Source organism: Physeter macrocephalus, chromosome 19 (genome assembly GCF_002837175.3).
Source record: "Physeter macrocephalus isolate SW-GA chromosome 19, ASM283717v5, whole genome shotgun sequence".
NCBI classification, from domain to species: domain Eukaryota; kingdom Metazoa; phylum Chordata; class Mammalia; order Artiodactyla; family Physeteridae; genus Physeter; species Physeter macrocephalus.
Window position 1 is genome coordinate 55,646,025 of NC_041232.1, and position 23,450 is coordinate 55,669,474.

Genomic DNA, 23,450 nt, shown 5'->3' on the forward strand with positions numbered 1-23,450 from the left:
ATCTATCTGGTCTATGGTGTCATTTAAAGCTTCTGTTTCCTTATTTATTTTCGTTTTGGATCATCTGTCCATTGTGTATTTTAAAGTCTATTTTATCTGATACGAGTATCGCTACTCCAGCTTTCTTTTGTTTTCCATTTGCATGGAATATCTATTTCCATCCCCTCACTTTCAGTCTGTATGTGTCCCTATGTCTGAAGTGGGTCTCTTGTAGACAGCATATATAGGTCTTATTTTGTATCCATACAGCAAGCCTGTGTCTTTTGGTTGGAGCATTTAATCCATTCACATTTAAGGTAATTATTGATATGTATGTTCCTATGACCGTTTTCTTAATTGTTTTTGGGTTTGTTTTGTAGGTCCTTTTCTTCTCTTGTGTTTCCCACTTAGAGAAGTTCGTTTAGCATTTGTTGTAGAGCTGGTTTGTTGGTGTTGAATTCTCTTAGCTTTTGCTTGTCTGTAAAGCTTTTGATTTCTCCATCACATCTGAATGAGATCCTTGCTGGTAGAGTAAATTTGGTTGTAGGTTCTTGCTTTTCATCACTTTAAGTATATCATGCCACTCCCTTCTGGCTTGTAGAGTTTCTGCTGAGAAGTCAGCTGTTAACCTTATGGGAGTTCCCTTGTATGTTATTTGTCATTTTTCCCTTGCTGGCTTAAATAATTTTTATTTGTCTTTAATTTTTGCCAATTTGATTACTATGTATCTCAGTGTGTTTCTCCGTGGGGTTATCCTGTATGGGACTCTCTGTGCTTCCCGGACCTGGGTGGCTATTTCCTTTCCCATGTTAGAGAAATTTTCGACTATAATCTCTTCAAATATTTTCTCTGGTCCTTTCTCTCTCTCTTCTCCTTCTGGGACCCTTATAATGTGAATGTTGTTGCGTTTAATGTTGTCCCAGAGGTCTCTTAGGCTGTTTTCATTTCTTTTCATTCTTTTTTCTTTATTCTGTTCCGCAACAGTGAATTCTACCATTCTGTCTTCCAGCATCCTTTTTCCAAGGTCCTGGATCATCTTCACTATCATTATTCTGAATTGTTTTTCTGGAAGATTGCCTATCTCCACTTCATTTAGTTGTTTTTCTTGGGTTTTATCTTGTTCCTTCATCTGGTACAGCCCCGTGCCTTTTCATCTTGTCTATCTTACTGTGAATGTGGTTTTTGTTCCACAGGCTACAGGATTGTAGTTCTTCTTGCTTCTGCTGTCTGCCCTCTGGTGGATGAGGCTATCTAAGAGTCTTGTGCAAGTTTCCTGATGGGAGGGACTGGTGGTGGGTAGAGCTGACTGTTGCTCTGGCGGTCAAAACTCAGTAAAACTTTAATCCGCTTTTCTGCTGATGGGTGGGGCTGGGTTCCCTCCCTGTTGGTTGTTTGGCCTGAGGCAACCCAACACTGGAGCCTACCTTGGGCTCTTTTGTGGTGCTAATGGCAGACTCTGGGAGGGCTCACGCCAAGGATTACTTCCCAGAACTTCTGCTGCCAGTGTCCTTGTCCCCACTGTGAGCCATAGCCACCCCCCCGCCTCTGCAGGAGACCCTCCAACACTAGCAGATACGTCTGGTTCAGTCTCCCCTGGGTCACTGCTCCTTCCCCTGGGTCCTGATGCGCACACTACTTTGTGTGTGCCCTCCAATTTTGCAGTCTCTGTTTCCCCAGTCCTGTCGAAGTCCTGCAGTCAAATCCCACTAGACTTCCAAGTCTGATTCTCTAGGAATTCCTCCTCCCGTTGCCGGCCCCCAGGTTGGAAGCCTGATGGGCTCAGAACCTTCACTCCAGTGGGTGGACTTCTGTGGTATATGTGTTTGCCAGTCTGTGAGTCACCCACCCACCAGTTATGGGATTTGATTTTACTGTGATTGCACCCCTCCTGCCGTCTCACTGTGGCTTCTCCTTTGTCTTTGGATGTGGAGTATCTTTTTTGGTGAGTTCCAGTGTCTTCTTGTCGATGATTGTCCAGTAGCTAGTTGTGATTCTGGTGTTCTTGCAAGAGCGAGTCCATTTCTTCATTCAACAGTGAGTGCTTAGTATGTGCTAGAAACTATACTGAGGCTGGGGAAACAGCAATATACAAAATGCGTAAGTCCTTGCCCTGGTGGTACTTAGATTTTAGAATCCAGGGGATTACTTTTAGTGTTATAATGTATGCCTACTTTATACCTACTTGTAAATCAAAAGATGCTTTATGAATTCAGTGGTGAATCATTCTCTAAAGTGAATGATCATTCACATTCTTACATATGTGACCTATGAGTTTAGATGACTGCTCAAGGGTTTGTCTTCATAGGCACTATAGCTGTATTCAGCCCTTGGCAGGGGTGAATACTGTGCTTGGTTTCCTAGTCTGCTGCTAATGAGTCACACAGATTAGTTGGAAATGATTCAAATGAAGCTAACAATATAATTTGAAATTTGGGGGATGTTTTTGAAGGTGAGGAGAATAGTGATAAGTTAAAGGAAGGATTCATCTCAGGAATACTTAAAGAAGTGATCTTCCTTTAGCATAAGAAATTTGCTACAAGATACTAATTTCTACTAATACCTTTAAAAGTTGTCCAGGCTTTAGCCATCTTTGGTTCTGGACATCTAAATATAGGATTTAAATTTTAAAATATTACTGTGGGATGATTTTAAGTATAGTTTCATCAGAATGAATGTGAGCTGAAGGGAAATAAAATATGCTCTGAAGGCCACTCCCAAGCCTGGGGATACAGGATCAAACAATTTAATAGACTTCATCATGAACTAATTAATATTCTTTATGAAGAGACACTGCTTTACCAATTGTATGACATATCTGTTTCCCAGTTCCTTAATATAAAATTCTGGAAACAAATGAGTTTCTTATCAACATCCAGGCAAACTCTTCCACATAGACTTTGGATATATTTTGGGTCGGGATCCAAAGCCTCTTCCTCCTCCTATGAAGCTGAATAAAGAAATGGTGGAAGGAATGGGGGGCACACAGAGTGAACAGTACCAAGAGTTCCGGAAACAGTGTTACACAGCTTTTCTCCACCTTCGAAGGTAAGTTGATTTGCTTGACGTAGAGAATTTCGGTAAATTCATTTCACAGAGCAAGAAAAATATTTGTTCAAATGTATACATTCTTTATCATCACTCTTTTTTTTTTTTTTTTTTTTTGTGGTACACGCGCCTCTCACTGTTGTGGCCTCTCCCGTTGCGGAACACAGGCTCCGGACGCTCAGGCTCAGCGGCCATGGCTCACGGGCCCAGCCGCTCCGTGGCATGTGGGATCTTCCCGGACGGGGGCACGAACCCATGTCCCCTGCATCGGCAGGCGGACTCTCAACCACTGCGCCACCAGGGAAGCCCAGCATCACTTTTTTTAGAATGACACAGGCAGCACTATTTGTTAATGTACATTTGATGACTATTTTGATAAACAGTCTGATATCAAAGTCAAAAGACAGTTTCTTGCTTTCTCACTAATTATTTGACTGCTAAATCCCACCAAGTGGGAAGCTGGCATTACACAAGAGTGAAGCATTTAGCTCACTTGGAGTGATTAGTCAAATAATTTTTAATTTTTTAGCACCTTCATCAGCCTTAGTTTGGAGCATTCCGAAACAATTGAAAAATAAACATTACATATGATTTTGTCTCTCTTCAGCACCTCATCAGTCATTCTGCTTAAAAAAATGTAGATTTTTTTCTCTATCCCTTTTTCTTAAGGCCACTGTTTCTCTGCTTCCTTCATCCAAATTTACTTAGGACTGGACATCATGTATCATCAGGAAAAAGATAAATTAAAAGTCATGTTTATTAAATTCAGGATATGTCTCTGATGGTTAGTCAAAAATGATGGATCATTTAATTCTAACTCCATTTTCAACTTAACTATGCAAAATGAATATTCTTAGTCCACCAGAAAAATCCCAGCTCAGGAGACACCTGTATGCTCTTCCAGGTGAATATGTAACCAGTAGAAGTGAGTTACCTATGCATGTGGGCTCTGTCTTTTCTGTCTTTGTAACCTCAGTTTATAGACAGTATATATATGTTGAATAAGAACCTTCAGTATTTGTATGAACAGTTCTGCATCACATCTGGAGTGAGGCCATGTTTCCAGGTGATATTGATACTACTGGTCCCAGGTGAATGGCTGTCTTGTATTAATAAGGTTTCATCTTTGCAATGGCTCAATAGGCCTTCACTGTTAACTCAGTCTCGACCGCAGGTCACAAACTTTAACGTACATTTTGCAAACAGCTGCATTATTATCCTTTGAGTGGTAGAGTGGCTCAGTTTTACTCTCCAGAAATGCTAAAGGAATAATGAGAAGATGGGTGCCTGGTGATGCAGAAGCACTTTTAGAGATGAAAGTTCCACTTTAATAACTAGGATTTTTAATTTAAAATAGAGCCTACAGAAAGCTAGATGAAACTATGGTGATCTCAATGAAGAGACAGAGAAGATGATATGCAATGATAACTAGAGAAATGTCAAAGCTGCCCTATCGTATTGAAAGCAGAAAGAAAATAATGTGTCTTATAAACTGTCACTGATAATGGATTAGTAGCAGTTCAGCAAAATGAGAAAATAGAGGCAGATTATTAGTACAGAGCCAAAAGTTAACTTTCCTCACTACTAAGAAAAATCATAAAGAGATTAATCTACCTCACTTTATGTTAAGTCTTCATGAAAATTGTCTTATTTTTTTATTTTCAAAAATTTCACTGTTAAGATTAGCTAGACCCTAATATTTTGATAACATTCATTTTTTAATGTTGTATTTTAGAATATGGTTCAGTTAGTAAAAATTTCTCTTAGGACATAAGGATTAACCAGATAGCCAAAAATTTGTTTGGAGGTAAGGATATTTGAATGCTTATTATTAGAGTTTTTAGGTGTGACCAACTGTGTTCTTTTCATGGTTTTTGTTGATTGCTGATCAACAACAAATCATTGAATAAACTGTGGACCACAAACAGAGCAGTCCCTTCTGAATTAAGTTATGAATGTTAGTTGTACAGATGCCGGAACACACTTTATGGTGTGACTTTCATATAACAAAATACATTGTTATACCAATAATAAATTGGAAAATTTATTTTTTGAATACTCTTATGGCAACTCTTTACTAATGCTAAAACATTTTAAATATTAAGTGTTCAAGGAAAACATAACTTCTCTTAATCCATGTTTATGCCAAACACCATGCTAGACACTGATGATACAAAGAGGGCCTAAACTTTTCAGTAAAAATATTGAAATTGGAATGCATTTTGCTGTATCAAGCAAAGTTCTTACATTGTCTTAGAGGATGTTTGCCTAGTCACCAAACAGCAGTGAATCTATTGATCGTACTACTTTTCATCATTAAACTCATTGTTTTCCCTTCTAGAAGTAGTACACTTGTTAAATAAATATTTTTATAGGATTCTACTCTGATATTTGTTGCATGCAAAATGGATAGATTTTAGGGGAAACAAGACGTCTGAAATGCTGTTAAGAACCTCACTTGTTCTAGTTATTGCTTTTTATTCTTAGTTTTGAAGGTTTTTACTGAAAAATTTAGACCATCTTTGTATACCCAGTGAGTAGCATGGTGGTTGGCATAAACACGGGTATGAGAAAGAGTACATTTTCCTTGAACTCTGTACTTAACCTACTCCTTTTTAAAAATCTAATTTATATCACATCCATCCTTACATCTTTGTCTAGACTTGGTTTTGCCCACTTTTCCCACTCTATCATTTTTTTAAACTTAACCTTATGTTTTCTTTTGATAATGGCTTTAAAGATTTCTGGTAACCTTTCTGTTTTTCTGGATAGCATTTGAATGACTAATATATAATTTCTGTTTTGTGTAACTGGTTCTGTCTTAAATGGAAAATGCAGGTTAATGGCGACAGATGTAAAAGATTAATACAGTTAAGGTAGTGACAGATTATCCACAAAGTAATTGGATGTTTAAACTTCTTATAGAATATTCCATTTTATATGTATTTACATTGTTTCTCTTTGCCATAATAATACAAGCATGGGTGGTTATATGTATACCAGCAGATAATGGAGAAAACATTAATATTTGCCTTTTACAAAAGGAACACACCTGCTTCCATAAAGGCAGACATTTTAACATAGATCCTGGCTGACCATTAGAATCACCTGGGGTTCTTTGTGGGCTAGGGGGGGACCAAAACAGTCCTGAGCCCCATCAGATTTAATTGGTCTGGGATTTGGCCCAGGCATTGGTATTTTCAAAGAAGCTTCCCAAGTGAATTTAATGGGCAGCCAGGTATGGGATATACTTTGAAATATCCCTTTCAAAACTGAACCTTGTATTCCTCTCCCTGTGTTACCCTGTGGTAGATTCCTGAGATTCCCCTATGGAAAGGTTGGGAGAAACCCTATATAATTAATAAAACAGAGTATGAATAATTAAGGGTCCATTGAAAGAATATTATTTTTTCATAACATAATGTGTAGCAGTTGGTTGTATCCTACTGACACCAGTCCTTACAAGCCTTCTCAGTGGACCCTTTTCTCTATTTCCATTTCCTACATACCACAGAGCTTAGAGAAGGGCCTGGTGCCCTTTTTGCTCCCTAATGCCACTTCCAAACCATTTCTTTCCTTGCCTTCTTAAAGAAGGAAAGCATAGACACACACCGTGAAATCAGATGAATTACCTACTGCTGACCATCAACTGCCCATTTCCCTGTCATTCTCATTCATTGAAAACTTTGTCTTCTTCTTCAGGCCTGCTGCTGTGACTTCAACATCTGCATGAATGGTCCAGCCATGACTGGACCCCTCTCAGGGCTGTGTCCTCCTCATGTAAAGCCAACCTTGGCCACTCCCTCTCATCAATACTAAATTTACCCCTCCAAAATCTTGATCCCCCACTTTTCACTTACTAGCCTCCTTTCTTCCTTCAGGCTTCTCCAGTAAGTCTTCCAGTCCTACTCTGCTGTTGAAACTAATTTCATCAAAATAAACAATTACCTATTACCAAATCCAGTGGCCACTTTTGCTTCCTAGAAGCTTTGACACAGTTGACCATGTCTTTGTTCCTAAAAACATTAATTTTATTTGGTGTAACCTACTCCTCTATTTTCTTTTTGCCTTACTGGTCACTCCTGCTTCTTTGCTGATACCTTCCCTCTTCTGCCTGACTTCTATATATTAAACTATCTAGAAGTTCCATATCAGTATAAAGCGTTCTGGATCTTTTTCCCCTAAACTCTCTCCTTAAGCATTTACATCTAGACTTGTGATTTTAAATAAGATCCAAATGCTGATGATTCCAAACTATTACCACCAGCCCTATTATCTCTTCTGAAATATGTCTAACTGCCTACTTGACATCTCTACTAAGAATGTAGTAGGGATCTCAAACTCAATATGTGTCTAAAGTGGAACTCTTGATTCCCTGCTCCAAATCCTGTTCTTCTTTCATTCATTGTTTTTTTTTTTTAATTTTGATAAATAACCATAGTTCCCCATGTAGGCTAAATCCTTGGTGACATTCAGGTCCTCTCTTCTCCACTTAATTGAAGCCATCTTGAGGCAGGTGATATCCAGTCCATCTCCAAAATATAGCCTGATAATGTCCATATTATTTCTTTTCCTCCTGGACATCTGTAAAATAGTTTCCCTTCCTCCATTCTTATTCCCCCCAAGATAGCCAGTGTGGGCTTTTACAGAATGCATATCTGAGTATGTCACTCTACTCTTTAAACTCACTTATTTCAGTACAGATAGAATAAAATCATACCTCCCTAAGATGACTTTTCTCCCCACCCCATCAGTCTTTGACCCATTTTGCTGTTTTTTCTTTATTTTAAAAAATCTTTTGTCAGTCAAGCACTCATGAAACTATCTTCTTTGTCAGTTTATCGTGTGAGTCCCCACCCTTCTCCAGAATGTAAGCTTCATGAGTATGTAGAGACCTTGTTTGTTCAGTTCACCACTATACCCATAGTGCCTAGAACAGTGTTTAGAGTGAGTACTCAATAAATATGTGTTGGTTGAATGAATAAAATTATTATGTGAGTAGAAACGGAATAATCTGTGACATGCTTTTTTTAATTCCCACAAGGAAATCAGTAACTTTTAAAACTATAAGTTCAAGCTGTTTAGCTATTATCATACTTTTTTTAAGAGTATAATTGAGTTAGGGCCTAATTTGATTAGAAGATTATATCAAGGTAGAATTTTTTCATTATAGTACCTGATTTTCATGGGTAATATAAAATTCAAAAATGATGAAATAGGTAATGTGAGGTTCATATGGATAGTCATTTTTGTCTACAAGTTCTATTATCATTACAGTTCAAGTATTAGTTTTTATGTACTTTTTTATATTATGGATAAGTAGGTGGCTGGAATAAAGGTTCTGCATAACCTAAAGTCCTGACTTCCATCCTCTAGAGAAGACAGTGCAAGGCACTTGTGTTGACACTTCTACCGAGACCAGCTAGAAACCTTCATTGCCTAAAACCAAAGCTTTCTTCACTTACATCCATCCCCAAAGTCAAATCTGGACCTCCTTTTATCACTACAGTGCTGCAGGGCCGCTCAGGGCATTAACTGTCCAAGGGGAGAGTGTTCTGGAGCAGGATGTGGGTTGCACCCAGTGTACACTTAATTATACCTTTCCCCACATGGCTGCACTTCTGTAAATGAGATTTGGAATAATAACATTCTTTCTTCTTGTTTGGAGGAAGATGAAAAGTTTGATGATTGATGAGGATAAACCTTTAGTTCCTACAGGGGCCAGCATACTCCAAAGGTGAAATATTTAGATATCTTGATTATTTTTAGTGTAGAAGAGTACGAGCTATTTTCTCCTCCGTTTAGGGTTGCTTATATCCAGACCAGTCACTATATTTTCGAAGATGGTGGGATTAGTGTCCCTTGAGGATATGTATGAAAGATTAGTGAAATCACACTATTTCCCTTTGACTCATTTACTCATGACATACTGAGGTAGTCTTAAGGTAGCAGATTCTTGTCAGCATTGAGCAAAGACAGATCTTCATTGCTTAGTAATGCTAATTAATGGTATAAAACATTCCCCTTAGATCCCTTCTAAAAAGAATATACTTACTAAAGAGTGAAAAACTGTCATTATTAGATGGTTACTCCAAAAGTGTGTTCCCTAGTGGGGGACCTAGAAATGGCATTATATCAAGACCCTAGAATAAGATATGTTTTCAAGGCTTGCTTTTCATTGAGACAGCTGGTGAATAAGCTCACATTCTATTTTCCATAGGAGTAATAGTAATCATTATAAAGCACTACTTCTAGGAGTGCTCTTAATATGAGAAAGAATGGCAAAATTCTAACACATTGCTATTTATTTTTCTTTCCCACTGTCCTTTAGGTATTCTAATCTTATTTTGAATTTGTTTTCCTTGATGGTGGATGCAAACATTCCAGATATTGCTCTTGAACCAGATAAGACTGTGAAAAAGGTAATTTTTATACATCTTCAGATATCATAGTCTACTTTTCATATGTAAAAAATATTGGGGTTTAACAACCCATTTCCCCTTGTCCCGACCCCTAGACTCTTAAGTAACATGAATTAAGAAAGAGACCTTGTGTATATTTTTATTTCGCATTCCAGAATATAACAGCCTCTCAGGTCATCTGCAACAAGTTTTATCCCCTTGCCTGTTTGTACCCACAGTCACATGAATAGGTCACTACACCAAGAGAGGAAGCTTACTATCACAGCCCTTGCTCTTTGTCCTAAAAGTTTAGCTTCTCTTTAATATTCCTACTGGGATACCTGATTCCTGGTACTCCCAGACTAAGCCTGCTAAGGATCAGAAACAAAATATTGTAATAGTATGTAGAACAGAAGCAAACAGCCATTCTTTATCTTTCCCATTCATACCCTTGCTTACAGGGGTTTCTTACTGTGTCAGGAGAATAGAGACCTTCCTTAACTTAACCCGCAAAGAGAAGAATGAAGGAAAGCCATCACGTAGATGAGCAGTTATTCAGAACTATCTTACCCTGAGTTGCAGCACGAGATGGGAGGAAGAGTAACAGATTTGAAGATTTTTATTCAAATTAATTTCTGACTCTGATTCATTGAGAGGGATGTATGTAGTATACGTTATTTATCCAAAGATAACATAAAATTATCTTAAATATTAGTGTGGTTATTAATACTGAACTTCAAAGTTTTTTATAGAAGTATAAAATTACTAAAATTATAACAGTCTCATAGATGGAATTGCCCTGGTGGTTGAAATTAATAATTGGCACCAAAAGCCCTAAGTTCTGATGTAATTGACTCTGAGCATTATTAGAAAGATACCTCTGTGGTTTAAACATTGTCTTGGTCCATTTGGGCTGCTATATATAACAAAATACAAGAGACTGCGTGGCTTGTAAACAACAGAAATTTATTTCTTATGCTTCTGGAGGCTAGAAGTACTAGATCAGGGTGCCAGAATGGTCAAGTTAAGGCCCTTTTTGGGTCGAAAACTTGTATCTTCATAGGGTGGAAGGCACTAGGAAGCTCTGTGGGATCTCTTTTATAAGAGCACTAATCCCATTCATGAGGGTTCTACCCTCATGACCTAAACACCTCCCAAAGGGTCCACCTCCTAATACTATCACATTGGGCATTAGTGTTTCAACATGGATTTGGGTGATACAAAAATATTTACATCATTGCAAGCATGAATGAAGCTAATCTCTTTTACCTAATTTTATGAGTCTTTGGCAAGCAATGAGAGGGATTTTAATGTAAATATTTTATTGCTTAACCATTTAAGGAAATTATGTTCTTATTAGAATTTCATTTATTATTATCCAGGAAGCACTGTTTCAGCACCCCTACCCCCAAACTAGGCAATGGACTACTTATCACACTAGGTTTTGGCCTGGGTTATTTTTTGTCAATTTCAGCTCATCCATCAAGAAACATAATTGGTTGATGAACGTTTTCTTAGCTAAAGTTGATGACTGCACCAGATTTCAAATGTTGTTGCTTTTTTTTTTTTTTTTTGCATTGCTGTTTTCAGGATCTGTTTTTGCTGTTTATTTTAAACCCATCTATCTCTGTCATATGTTCACTCTTGCCTGACTTCACTTGTGTTCAGAAGTCATTTATGAAAGTTCTAACAGTATTTGTCAAACGGAGTCTTCCAGTTTCTTCTGCCAGTTAAGTTATATAGTTATTGTTCTTATTAGATCTTTTGTTTCAACTTTTGCTTCTCTTTTAGAGAATCATGATTTTATTGTTTAATTTGTTACCAGCTCTCTTTATGGCATCATCTTTTAACACATGAAGCAATTAATTTATGGGGAAGAAAAGCATGTACCTTAGTCATTTTTCTTTACACTATTTACTCCCTAGCTGTTTATTCTAGTTTCAATTAAGTGAACCTTGAACAAAACGTATTTTACCGTATTTTTACCCAAAAGGGTATTCCATAAAGATTTATTTGCTTGCTACTATTTTATCAGGAATGTGAAGTAACCAATTGCAACATAAACTTGACTTTAAAGTCATAATAATATTGGAAAGTGATGCTGCAATAGACTAAAATTTATGTTTCATATTGGTTGGCTTTTTAAGAAGTAGAAATAGATTTTAATACTTTGTGAAATAACATTTGCTGGCATTGCTTTGAAGTCTTACTACCTAGAAATTTTTTGCATTGACCTCATGAATGAAAGCCCTCTAAAGAAACAGAGTAGCACATTTGAGGCTGAAGTCTTCAGAGAAGTACAGATTATTCAAATTATTTAATCATAACAAAGTTCAACAATATTTTCCTTTTTTTCTTAACATATTTTAGTACATATATATCAATTTCTTTTAATTTTTTTTTAAACTGTCTACTCGTTTTATGGTGCAGAGAATTGCGTTTCTTACAAATTTTGAAGGTTGTACCAACTCTGCGTTGAGCTAGTGTGTTGGTGCCATTTTTCCAACATTTGCTCACTTTGTGTCTCTGCATCACATTTTGGAAATTCTCACAATATTTTAAACAAAAGGTATCTTATCTACCTTTGAAAAACAGTGCAGAGGCTGAGATTTACAAGTTTGTATCCTTTTGCTTAAAGGCACTCTCCAGATTGTTTCGAGTGCAGCCGTACTAATGAGGTGTGAAAGGAGAGGGTTTGGAGCTGGTAGGGATAGCCAAGAAGTCAGGGGAGAAATTCTGGAAAGGTGAAAGTCACAGAGGTGACTTAGGGGACAATAACAAGTAGCCTAACATAAATCAGTATATATGAAAACAGATCAACCATTTATATGCTGTTAACCTTCTTTGTTATAAAAGAGAATGTCTTCATATTTGGCAAATAACATTTTCTTTATATGCTAAATACATATCTTCTGTTTGTAATTTAAGTACTTATGTAAGTATGCAAGTTTTGATAAATTGGGTTAAAGTTTTATTTTGATTCTCCTGCCCTACAGTTTTTTGACGTTCTTAAAAAATAGTTCCAAAATTGTCAGACATGACCCCTCTAAGTAGAAATCAAGGAATATAATGGATTAAACTCTTTAACTGGGATCCAGAAATGGGAGAGAGAGTTGATTGAAGGTATACTTTAGGTCTCCCTCCACCAAATTGTCCTTCACTTATTATATTAACCTCTCTTTTACCTCCTCTATCCTGAGGCTGCAGGGCTGTCGGATCAGCTGGTATACTTCCAGTGCAGTGAAGAGAAAAGAGCACTGAGCAGGGCCATGAGTTGTCGTACTGTCTGCCCTTTCTTCTTCTTGGTTTTATAGTAGTTAAACTCTATACTTAAAAAGAAATACTAAATGTGGACCACTTTTTATCCACTTGGAAATCCCATTTTCTCCTAGTCTGCTTTTTCAGAAATATATATGGGTCATTTATAAGAGGAGAAAGGAGTTAGTACAATGGTTAGTGCAGTAGCGTGCAATTGTCTGGAAGTGCAAGCCACTTATCATCAGTTAAAGGTCCCTGGATTGGCTTCATAAATTCTGTGTCTCGTTTCTGCATCTTATAGATGGAGATATTATCTACCTCAGAGCCATCTGAGAGTTGAGTGAAATACTGCATGTAAAGTACTTTGCACAGTGTTTAGCACAAAGTAGTCATTCAGTAACATTGGCTTTTGTGTTTTAGAGAACTATTCTGATACATATCTCTACTAAGTTTTCTAGTACTTATTGCTATTGAGAATCAACTGTATGTTTTAATACGAAATAATGAAAAAGTCCTCTGTCTTTGGAAATTATAGGCCAGTTGAAGTAGTTCTTTGCAGAAGTACAGGGAACTCCTATAGGAAAGGGGACATTTTAGAAGATCTAGTTTAGTTTATTTTGCCAGCAATTGACATAGTTCCTGTTCTTATGTAGGCAGAGAAGGTGAGGGAGAATAGTAATATAAGCTTACCTTGCTATATCCATTTCATAAAGTGAAGGAGATTGTTAATAATTAATATGTCACAATTTAAATCTTATAATTCTAGCTTTGAAATGCAAATACTAAAGCACACCTTTGAGTTAAAAGAACAATTTTTGTCTGTTTTTAAATTTTCAGGGTCTAACAGAATTATATTTTCTATTCACTTTTTAATTTTTTTCCGCAGAAATATTTACAACCAACAAAGATAGGATGATATATAGAGCATATAGCAAAAAGTAAAGTTCCACATTCAAGAGAATAGTATTCAGAACTCCTTACAGGTTATGAATCATTTCTCTGGCATATAAATAGTTCATTGTAATAATATCTATATCTGTTTGTTCTTGTCTTTTCGAAATGTGTGTTTTTCTTTATTCAAAAGCTAATAGACTGTGACCTTATAGGTTCAGGATAAATTTCGTCTAGACCTGTCTGATGAAGAGGCAGTGCACTACATGCAGAGTCTGATTGATGAAAGTGTCCATGCTCTGTTTGCCGCGGTGGTAGAGCAGATTCACAAGTTCGCCCAGGTAAGTTCTCTGAGGGCAGTGTGTTTATCTCAGCTTCTCCGTGTACTACCCTAGAATCCTCACAGAACCATACCTTTCCCTGCCAATGACATCTTTTCTGGTTTTTTTGTCAAGCCTTCTTGACATCTCACCAACCTTCCGATGTGAACGTGTTCGATGCACTAGTAACATGCACTAAAACATCCCACTGAAATGTTCTTAGTAGCTAAATTGTGGAGTGTCAGCATTGGTGTATCTGTCCTTTGTAGTCAGTGGTGACTATAAACCCTTCTTGAGAATAATCTTGGGTCTAGCAGAGGCCTTGACAACTGAGACTTGGACACTCGTTGGGTTTTGGTAAACTGTGAAGTGCTAGGAAAGGAGGTTAGAAGCTGAGAAAAGCGATGCGTAGCACGTACAGATCTATCTGTAGACGTTTGGTTAGCAGACTCTTTCCTATAAATGTTTGAGGGAAGACTTTTTGATGATAAACCTCAGATTTAAAAACTGTTTTAGTTTTGAACTTCATAATGAGGTTGATGCTGGAAGTGATCAGCAAATAGAAAAATTAGGACGCTTTCCTCGCCCACATCCTCTCACGCCTCTCCTTCCTGACTTTACACATTCAGTTAATAATAATTTTACAAATAACCCAAGCTCAAAGCTTGTCTGTTTTAACTTCTCCCTCATTCAGTATACAGAATGTCATCAAGCCTTGCGAGTTTCTTTAAACATTTTTTTAATCATCGTTTTCTCTAATTTTCCCATTATAGACATTTTAACCCAGTTGTTTTTCACTTTATGATACCTTGGGTAACTAAAATCCTTCATAACTCTTCTCTCTGTTTTAGTATTTTTTTCTCTCAGCATTCTTATCTTTATTCTACTAAATATTTCAATTAGATATATCTTCACAAAATACTGTTTTACACTGGGTTTGGTTTTGTTTTGTTTTGTTTAATTTAAACGTGAAAAGTGTTTCCCTTGTGCCTAAAAGTGACATCCAATCTCTAGGAACTCAAGGCCTTCCAGACTGTTGTGTTCTAAACGTCTTTCTAAGCTATTTTCTAATACTCTCTTTTTCTCAATATTTTTATTCTCTTCCATTTCTTTGGCTACTTTGCTGTTCTATTTCTTCAGCCCAGAATATCCGTCTTCTTAATAATGAATTATCTGTAAACTCCTGCTTGCTAAAATCCAATCTGTCCTTCCAAGATCTATTCTTAATGCCACTCTGATTCATCTTCCTCTGAATATTAATAGTACTTTGTACTTTTATTATGAGTTGCACTTATATTTTGTTTTCTATTATAGATATTTGGATACTTACCTTATAACTCCTAAAATGCAAACTTCTTAAAGGATGGGATGTGTATCAGTGACCCAGAAACAGAGTGCCTTTAAACACTTAAGAAATATCTAATGAGCATAAGGGAATTTTTTTCCTGTAAATGTTAGCTGACACTCTTTCTCTGAACAAAACATGTTTCTTCTCTCTGAACACCAGTCTGAGTCATATTTTATTATAAGTGCCAACTCAAGGTTTGCTTCACATGTCATTAATCATAATCACTTCTCGAGAGAGTAAACTGTGACTCAGATGGTAAGTAAGTGACTTGTCAGAGCCATCGAGCTAGCTAATGGCAGATCTGGATCAGCGTATAGCACAGCAGAATATTTTAGAGCTGTAAGGGAAAAAGGCCCAGAGATGTATAATGACTTATCCAACTTCATGTGTCTAACAAGGGACAGAATCAAGGCTTGAACCCAGATCTTTTGACCCCCCCATATCCAACCAGTGATAATCTAGATATACTTTGTAGCTTACCGAACTCGGGTCTTCTTTATCAGAATCCCATATTCTTTTTTATTTTCTACTGAGGTATAGTTGATTTACAATGTTATATAAGTTTCAGGTGTACAACCTAGTGATTAACAAGACTCCCATATTCTTTATCCCAAGAAGTTAACCTGAAAATACTCATGCTTTTAGGTTTCTTTAAATATGTCATCTGTGCTCATACTATTGTACAACTAAAACAATATCAACATAAGAGTAGCATAAGAATATTAAATTTAATTGGAACTTGCTTAGGCATTGAAGGGTACCAGAGATACTAAATGAGGTCTTAATTTCACGTAAGTCTTTTCAAATTATAAAATTATAGATGCGTACTTGTTTCTTAACTAATGTCTGAGGAAGTTTATTTTCCCTTTGAAATTCACATTCCTAAATATACATTTTCTAAATATTGATACTAATAAATCACATGCACACTCAAATTTTGATGATCAACATCTGTTTTTTTTTGTGACTCATAGCATTTATAAGGATGCATTTTGCTAATTGAGTTATGCTAATTTTAGTGCATTCCTGTTAATCACTATGGATTATAGAACCCAGTTTTTAAAAAATAGAGGTAGACAGATACTTGTTAACAAAAGTTCTTTCTACATAAAAGAAGTATTCTTAAAAATGACTAAAAAATTGCCAGATACAACTATTATGTTGAAATGCTGAAAAGCCTTATTTTATTCCATCATGCCATTTGCTAGGAAGGGTAGAGATCAAACATTGCAATATCTGTTGCCTAGCAACACCCACCTATTAGTGGTAGAAATTTTCCACTGAAAAACACTTTTATTTGGGTCATTGTCTTTGAAATTGCATCATCAGAACTCTTCTTCCCAGCAGAAAGGTGGAGGTCACTTAGTTTGGATCACTTCCTGCTCTAAAACTATGCCTTTCAATGGAAATCTCTCACATTGCAGCCCATTTCTTTCCAGTTTCTGCTTTTTCCTGTCTCTCTTCACTGATTGATGGTAGAAGTCTGGAGAAAGGGGATGTGATTTTCATTAATCTTAATACACATTAAATCTAATTAAATGAATCTTTATAGATTAGGGTTAGAAATATATTTTTTTGCACACTAAATGTTAAAAAGTAAGAACAGATTGCATTCAGAAATTTTACCTGAGTCCCAGCTCAGGATACTAAGAACAAAGATCACTGCCATCCATCTGGCAAGGACCCTTCCTTAGCCCCTGGATGTTCAAGGAGGAAGAGCACAGGTCCGAGTGGAGGGTCACATGAATGTGCAGTCGCATCTATGCACCTTTAACTTAAGAGAAGCCAGCTATACACACACACTCTTACACTTGAGGGGGTTAAAAAAAACAACAGTGAAAGGAGGAAAACAGTGTGTTCCTTATGCCTGACATTTCCCATGTGTCTAGTAAATGTGTCAGGGACTCCCTGCAAAGTGTTTCAGATCCCACGTTCCTCCCATAACATAACTTCTTACAATGCTGAATGTCATTCCAATATTGAGGGTTCTCATTTTTTTTTTACAACATGGCCTCTCAGTACAAGCCATCTGCCCCATCTGCTGTTCAAACAAAGAAATAGGTTTTTTACATCAGTGCTGAGGGGAAAGCTTCCTACTTTGGACTCTCTGAGAAATGACTCTAGTATGTTGCCTTCTGAAGGGCTTTTCTTGAGTAATATTCTTTATTTATATTCCGTTTTACCTTTATATACTGATCTTAGTTCTTAAACCCAGTGTAGGATGTTTCCACTATAACTGTTCTACTCTCATATACTTTAAGAAGGCATGGATGCAAAAGATGCCCTAAGGAGAAGAGACTAGAGCATCATTTCTGATTTTGCATTTATGGACCTTATTTTACCATTAGGAATAAAGAACAGCAATGTAAAATATTTCATTGATCAAAGCATAAAGTATTGAATTCTGTGACCAAATAGAAATTCTTCTGTTCTAAAACAAAGTGTTTTTTAATTTAGTAAATATTTTTCTGAAGAGTCAGATGATTCCCAGATACGTGGCTTAAATAAATAACACCAGTATATCATACAAAACTATTGTATCATTTTGTGTCCCAGATCTAGCCCTAATATATTTGAGTTATCCTGTAAGGAATAAGAAGAAGAACAACAAAGAAACCACAATAGTAGCAATAATAACAGCCTATTGAACACTTAAATGTGCCAGGAATTTTGTAAACTTTTTTCTCTTCAATACCTCCTTTAATCCTCACACCTGTGGAGTAAGTGTATCACTAGGCTTGTTTACAGATGAGAAAGCTGAGGCTTAGATAGGTTAAATAACTTGCCCAAGGTCTCAAGGTTAATAGGTGAAAAAGTCCAGATTCAAACTCAAACCCTGGAATGTAGAAATAGACAGTAGTTTCTAAATAATGTTTTCTCAATTTACATCTATGTCTTAATTTATTAGGTATGAATAGATTATGTGGTGAGTGGTGAGTTTTAAAAATAGACTTGTGAATTTAAAAAATGATCTTTTCATTTTCTCTCTTTAATCTTTCATCTGAGCATCAAAAGAAAAAAAAAAAATAGCCATGCAGACAGCCAACAGTGTATGACATAAAAAGGATATTGGGAACAGTTAATCCCTGATAAATATGATAAATATGGGATATCACTTATCTTATACATTGGCCAAAACCCAGTCTTGAATTTTATCGACTCACATGTGCTCTCTTGTTGCACTGCAGTCAGTACTGCTGCGTAACTACGTTAAAACCTATGATGTTATAAACTATAATATAGGCACTTGCTACATTACAAATGTTTTAAGGTTTTAAGATTAGTTATCGTAATAGCAGACCTCAGCAGAATGCTCCATAACTTTCAGCTAAAATTCCCTACAGTTTATTTTTCATCAGTACAAATTTAATTTCCTTATCTTTTCTAAGGAAAGTTTTCAGACACTTGAATGCACTCCATGGTAAGATTTGCGTGTTTGGTTCATTATCGGCTTTAGTAAGTTTATTTGTAATACTAACTATTGTTTTCCCTCCCCTCTGTTATATCGAACTTTTATGTAAATTCTTCAAATGTGAAAGGAGTGGAATATTTTGGGACTGGCTCTACTACATAGTGTTACTAATTTTTTCCCCCATAGGTACAGACACTTTGAAATATTTATGAAATCTGTTAGAGACCATCTGTTTAGTAGCAGCATTTTTCTTGCATACAAACATACATATACACAGGTGTGGATACATAGGTGTGGTTTTTCATTGTTTCCAGGATATTTAGACTTCCTAGCATGTCAGTGAGGAACTTTCACAGTTTGCCTTTAATCTGCATTTTCAACTTTCATTATCTTCTACCAGCCTTCTAAAAGAACCTTCTTTGTAGCCCTGATGAGCTACCCCATGACACTTCCTATACCCAATATCCCTACTTCCCCAAGTAGTACACCTTTTTCTTTGCCTGGAATGAGTTCCCCACCCATTTGTTTAACTTTCAGGTGTGTGCAGGGGAGGGGTTGGGGGTAGGGGTAAATAACTGTTTCTTTATATAAGCATTTTGTCTTAAAGTAACTTGGGGTCTCCCACAGAAGCTGACCTGTTCCTGGTATGTAGTAGGCACCAAATAAATGTATGTGATTTCATGTAAGTGCCAAGGACCATTTGAGTTTATTTTCTCTGATACTACCTTTAAGAAAATACTTAAATACCTTCTTGAATTATAAATTACATTCCTTTTATTAGCATTAAAAATAAATTTTACCATATTCTTTCTAGAATTGCCACTTTAAATTATATAGATTAAAATCAGTCAGCATCTTTCACATTTATACGCATATACACGCACGTGCACATACATACACAAACTCATTTGTCAGCACGGTTCTTTTTCCTTCCTGTTTTCTTTCAGAGTAATAATGAGGTGAAGTTCATAGAAACAAAGTTTTGTGACACATAGAAAGCATTCTTAATTCCTCCAAGATAAGCCAGCATATATTTTACTGAATCAGAGGGCACATGAGGAGTGGATGACTCACCCAAACAAAATGCCCAGTGTTGTTCTTACTGAGAGAGTGGGTGATTGTACATGTTAAAGACAACAACCTGTAACTGTTGCACATTACTTTGAGATAATTGTGAGGGTGCCTAGCACAAAATAGGTGCTAAAAATGTTGATATATTTTATTTAAACTTGATATTTTAATATTGAACACTATTAATGTATTGGCCCCAAAACAACTCTTGACTGGGCCGTTCTTATTCTTTCAGGACTGCTTCCTTTGATTTTTTTTTTTTCACACCATTTCTGTACTCTGTATTGTGTATTGGCTGCACTCTGTGGAATAAATTATACATTTTCACAGTCTCTAAAAATGTCATACCAAGAACTAAGCTCACTACTCAAAATATTAATCATCTGTCACTGCAGAATTCAGTGGAATTTTTGCCTTCCTAGTGCTAGATTTGTCTGCCATGTAATAAAGAGATCATCTTGAGCTTACAGTTAGCAAACATTCCCTCCCCCAAATATTTGCTCATATAAACTGATTTTTAAGCTAAGTCTTAGGAATCCTGTACATTGTAGTTAATTGAAATCCTCTTCATGGCATGTAGTAAAGTAATAATTTCACCTTTGTGTGTGTGTGTGTGTGTGTGTGTGTGTGTGTGTTATGCGGGCCTCTCACTGTTGTGGCCTCTCCCGTTGCGGAGCACAGGCTCCGGACGTGCAGGCCCAGCGGCCATGGCTCACAGGCCCAGCCGCTCCGCGGCACGTGGGATCCTCCCAGACCGGGGCACGAACCTGCGCCCCCTGCATCGGCAGGTGGACTCTCAACCACTGCGCCACCAGGGAAGCCCTCACCTTTTTTTTTTAAATGGAAGACTTCTTTTAAAAAAAATTAAGGACTGGAATTACCTGAGGGTGTTTTGGTGTTTTTTTTTTTCTATTAAAGAATTATATGTCTCTTTCTAAGCAGTTTTTAGAACTATAAACTTGTTTCTCTTTCTTTGTGAACAGTGAAGCTAATTATTTTCTTTGTTTTTAATTTTTGTAGTACTGGAGAAAATGAAATTGGTTTGGCCCATCAAGATGCTTGTCTCTGTAAGAAAACTACTTTAGAAACAACATGTGTATAATGAAGACTTCAGGCTAAGGAGCAAGGAAGAGAATATTTAGTCTTCAAAATACCATATATCCTAAACGTTACAGACATCCTAAATGCATGAATTCTGTTTCCTTGGTTGTCGTTGCTTAAATATGGTCCCAAAGGGTTTGTTCTGATATATTGTATATATTTATTTTCAAATGTACACATTGTTAATAAGCTAAGAAGAATTTTGTTCCAGAACCACGTACATATTATGAGAGCTCTGAAGGAATTTCATGTTGAAATAGTAAAACATTTTAGTCTTCAAGTTTGAAAGTCCATTTTTTTCTTCATCTCTTCACATCAGATGAGCAGTTATATGAATCTGGATTGTCTTAGTTTTGGTTGTTTGTCTCTCCCTCCCTTGTTCCCTTTCTCTCTACTTCCTTCTCCTCTCCCCCTACATTTTTTATTTTTTAATTTTTTGACCTAACCTATAACACTTAAAAGTTTTACACGTTATGGCCTATTCATTTATACGTTGAGAACTGTATAAATTTCAAATAAGATAGTCATTTTTTCTTACAAATACTGTTTTTTGTTTTTTTATTTTTTTGTGGTTCACATTTCTCTTAGGTTTTAAGTACATAAAGCAGGTTATAAAAATGTAGCTATCTGAATAATTGGCCAAAAGGTAATATGGCAGCAGCTTTTCATATTGAGCCTAAAATATTTTTACATGTAAGTATAAATGGTCTTTCTGCAATAAATTTTTTTGTAATGAAAACTTAGTTTTCAAGAGCTTTTAAAAATAGCTCCCCTACACCTGTTAATGTAATATATCCTTTCTGATTAAAGCAAAATAATTTTTGGTCTTTTAAGACTAGAAGTCCTACTAATCCATCTAGCTTTTTTGCCTCATGGAACTTTAGGGAAAAGGAACAAACACAAACGAAAAGAGCAAGCACAGTAATAATCTCCGCAAATTAATGTGTTGCAAAGTCATGTGATTTTGTTTTGGAAGATAAATAATATCTCATTCTTTTGGTGCTGAATAAATATTTAATATCAAATGACAGAAAAGATTAAGGAGGTTAAATTTAGGCAGAGTTTCAGAGAATGTCATTAATTATAATGTTTGTTACCAAATTCATATCTGTGAGTTTGCCTTGTTGGGGTGGGGTTCCCAGCTGGAAAACAAGCATATAATTAAGAGATATCTTAGAAGCATATGGAATGTGACTTGTGTAAAACATACATGCAGATTAGAAAAATGGTAAAGATGAAAAGGCCTTTGCAAATTATCGTAAGAGAATAATGACTAACCTAATTGGCAAGCTTCATCCTCTCTCTTGCTTTTTCTTTGCCTCACATATTTCCATCATTTTTTTGTTGCCTGGAAGTTTGTAACCCATCTGCATTTTTATTCTTTTAGTCCTATTTCTGTTGGTACCAAAAGGTTCTCAAAATGGCACTGCTGAAAGTGACCACTCCAACTTTCTGAACTCTTTTAATTCTTTATTTGTAGCTTTTTAATTGACACTTAGTGGGTAGTTTTGTTATAGTTACAGAGGTTGGCAAACATTTTCTCTAAAGGGCCAAGATAGTAAGTATCTTCAGCTTTGGAAAGCATATGATCTTGGTCACAACAACTGAACTCTGCTTTATGAGTAAAACAGTCATAGACAACATGTAAAAAAGATGGCATGGCCAGATTTGACTCTCAGGTCATAATCTGCTGACCCCTGTTTGAATTAACTATAGGGCAAACTGTATCATCTTAATTATCTTTTTAAAATCCATAACATTTTGCATAGATATTAACATGTATATTTATATTACACGCTCTATATTTTTTGGACTAGTATGAAATTGTATAATGACAAACACTGACAACTAGTAAGGAGGGTTGATCATGAGTAACCTTGTAGTCCATGCAAACTTCATAGGGATTATGAGGGAGATAGAGCTTTCTAGGAAGGAAGACAGGTATTGACTGAAGATGGACAGCGGCTTTGGTTTTGCAGAAAGTATTTTGGCTCTGGGTGGTGAGCCTACATCAGAAAGAAAAATGATTCATCAGTTTCAATTTCTATTGCTCACAGCAACCTCTCTGCTCCTATTATTTTCCCCAAATGCCATTGTTTTTATAATGTAGTCTGTATTTTCCTTTAGTATCATTGCCATTCAGATTCTTTGGCAGGTTTTACAGTGTTTCAAGCACAACGCTTGCTTTGAGTTTGAAGAAAGTGTTTGTGAGGACACAGTGCTTTAATTAAAAATTATGAGTGTACTATAGTATTCAGAGTGAGATTTCTGAGTTAGGGAAACAAATGTGGATAGCAGCCACTGTGAGTGGGGCTATCAGAAAAAAGTAGTGTGGTTCACATCCCTAAATAAGGGATTGATACAACCTGATTTTTGTTATTCTCCATATGCTAGGGTTGTATGTTCCCCAGCTCATTTGTTTTGTAGAGTTTTCAGGTGGGTATATATTATAATAATAATAGTCAACATTATAAGGGCTTACTATTACATATCAGGATTATGCTAATTGCTTCATATGCATTATATCACTATTCTGTATAGCAGTCCTGATGGAGAATTGTCTCCCCGTTTTCCAGAACTTTAAGGCAAGTGAATCATCTGCCCAACGTAAGGCTGCAAAGTGA

General features: G+C 36.3%; 1 protein-coding gene across 2 annotated transcripts in view; it reads left to right on the forward strand.

Moving 5' to 3' along the window:
- The window catches only part of PIK3C3 (phosphatidylinositol 3-kinase catalytic subunit type 3), a 174,335-nt gene extending 153,221 nt beyond the window's left edge, over positions 1–21,114 (forward strand). The window contains exons 22-25 of one of the 2 annotated variants that reach the window (XM_024120622.1): positions 2,856–3,024; positions 9,356–9,446; positions 13,790–13,915; positions 20,746–21,114. In XM_024120622.1, coding sequence (XP_023976390.1) covers positions 2,856–3,024; positions 9,356–9,446; positions 13,790–13,915; positions 20,746–20,760 — 401 coding nt within the window. In that variant the 3' untranslated portion in view covers positions 20,761–21,114. Of the gene's footprint in view, positions 1–2,855; positions 3,025–9,355; positions 9,447–13,789; positions 13,916–20,745 lie in introns of those variants that run through there. The other variant, XR_002891345.3, reaches the window with a different exon arrangement.
- The last annotated feature ends 2,336 nt before the right edge of the window (positions 21,115–23,450 follow it).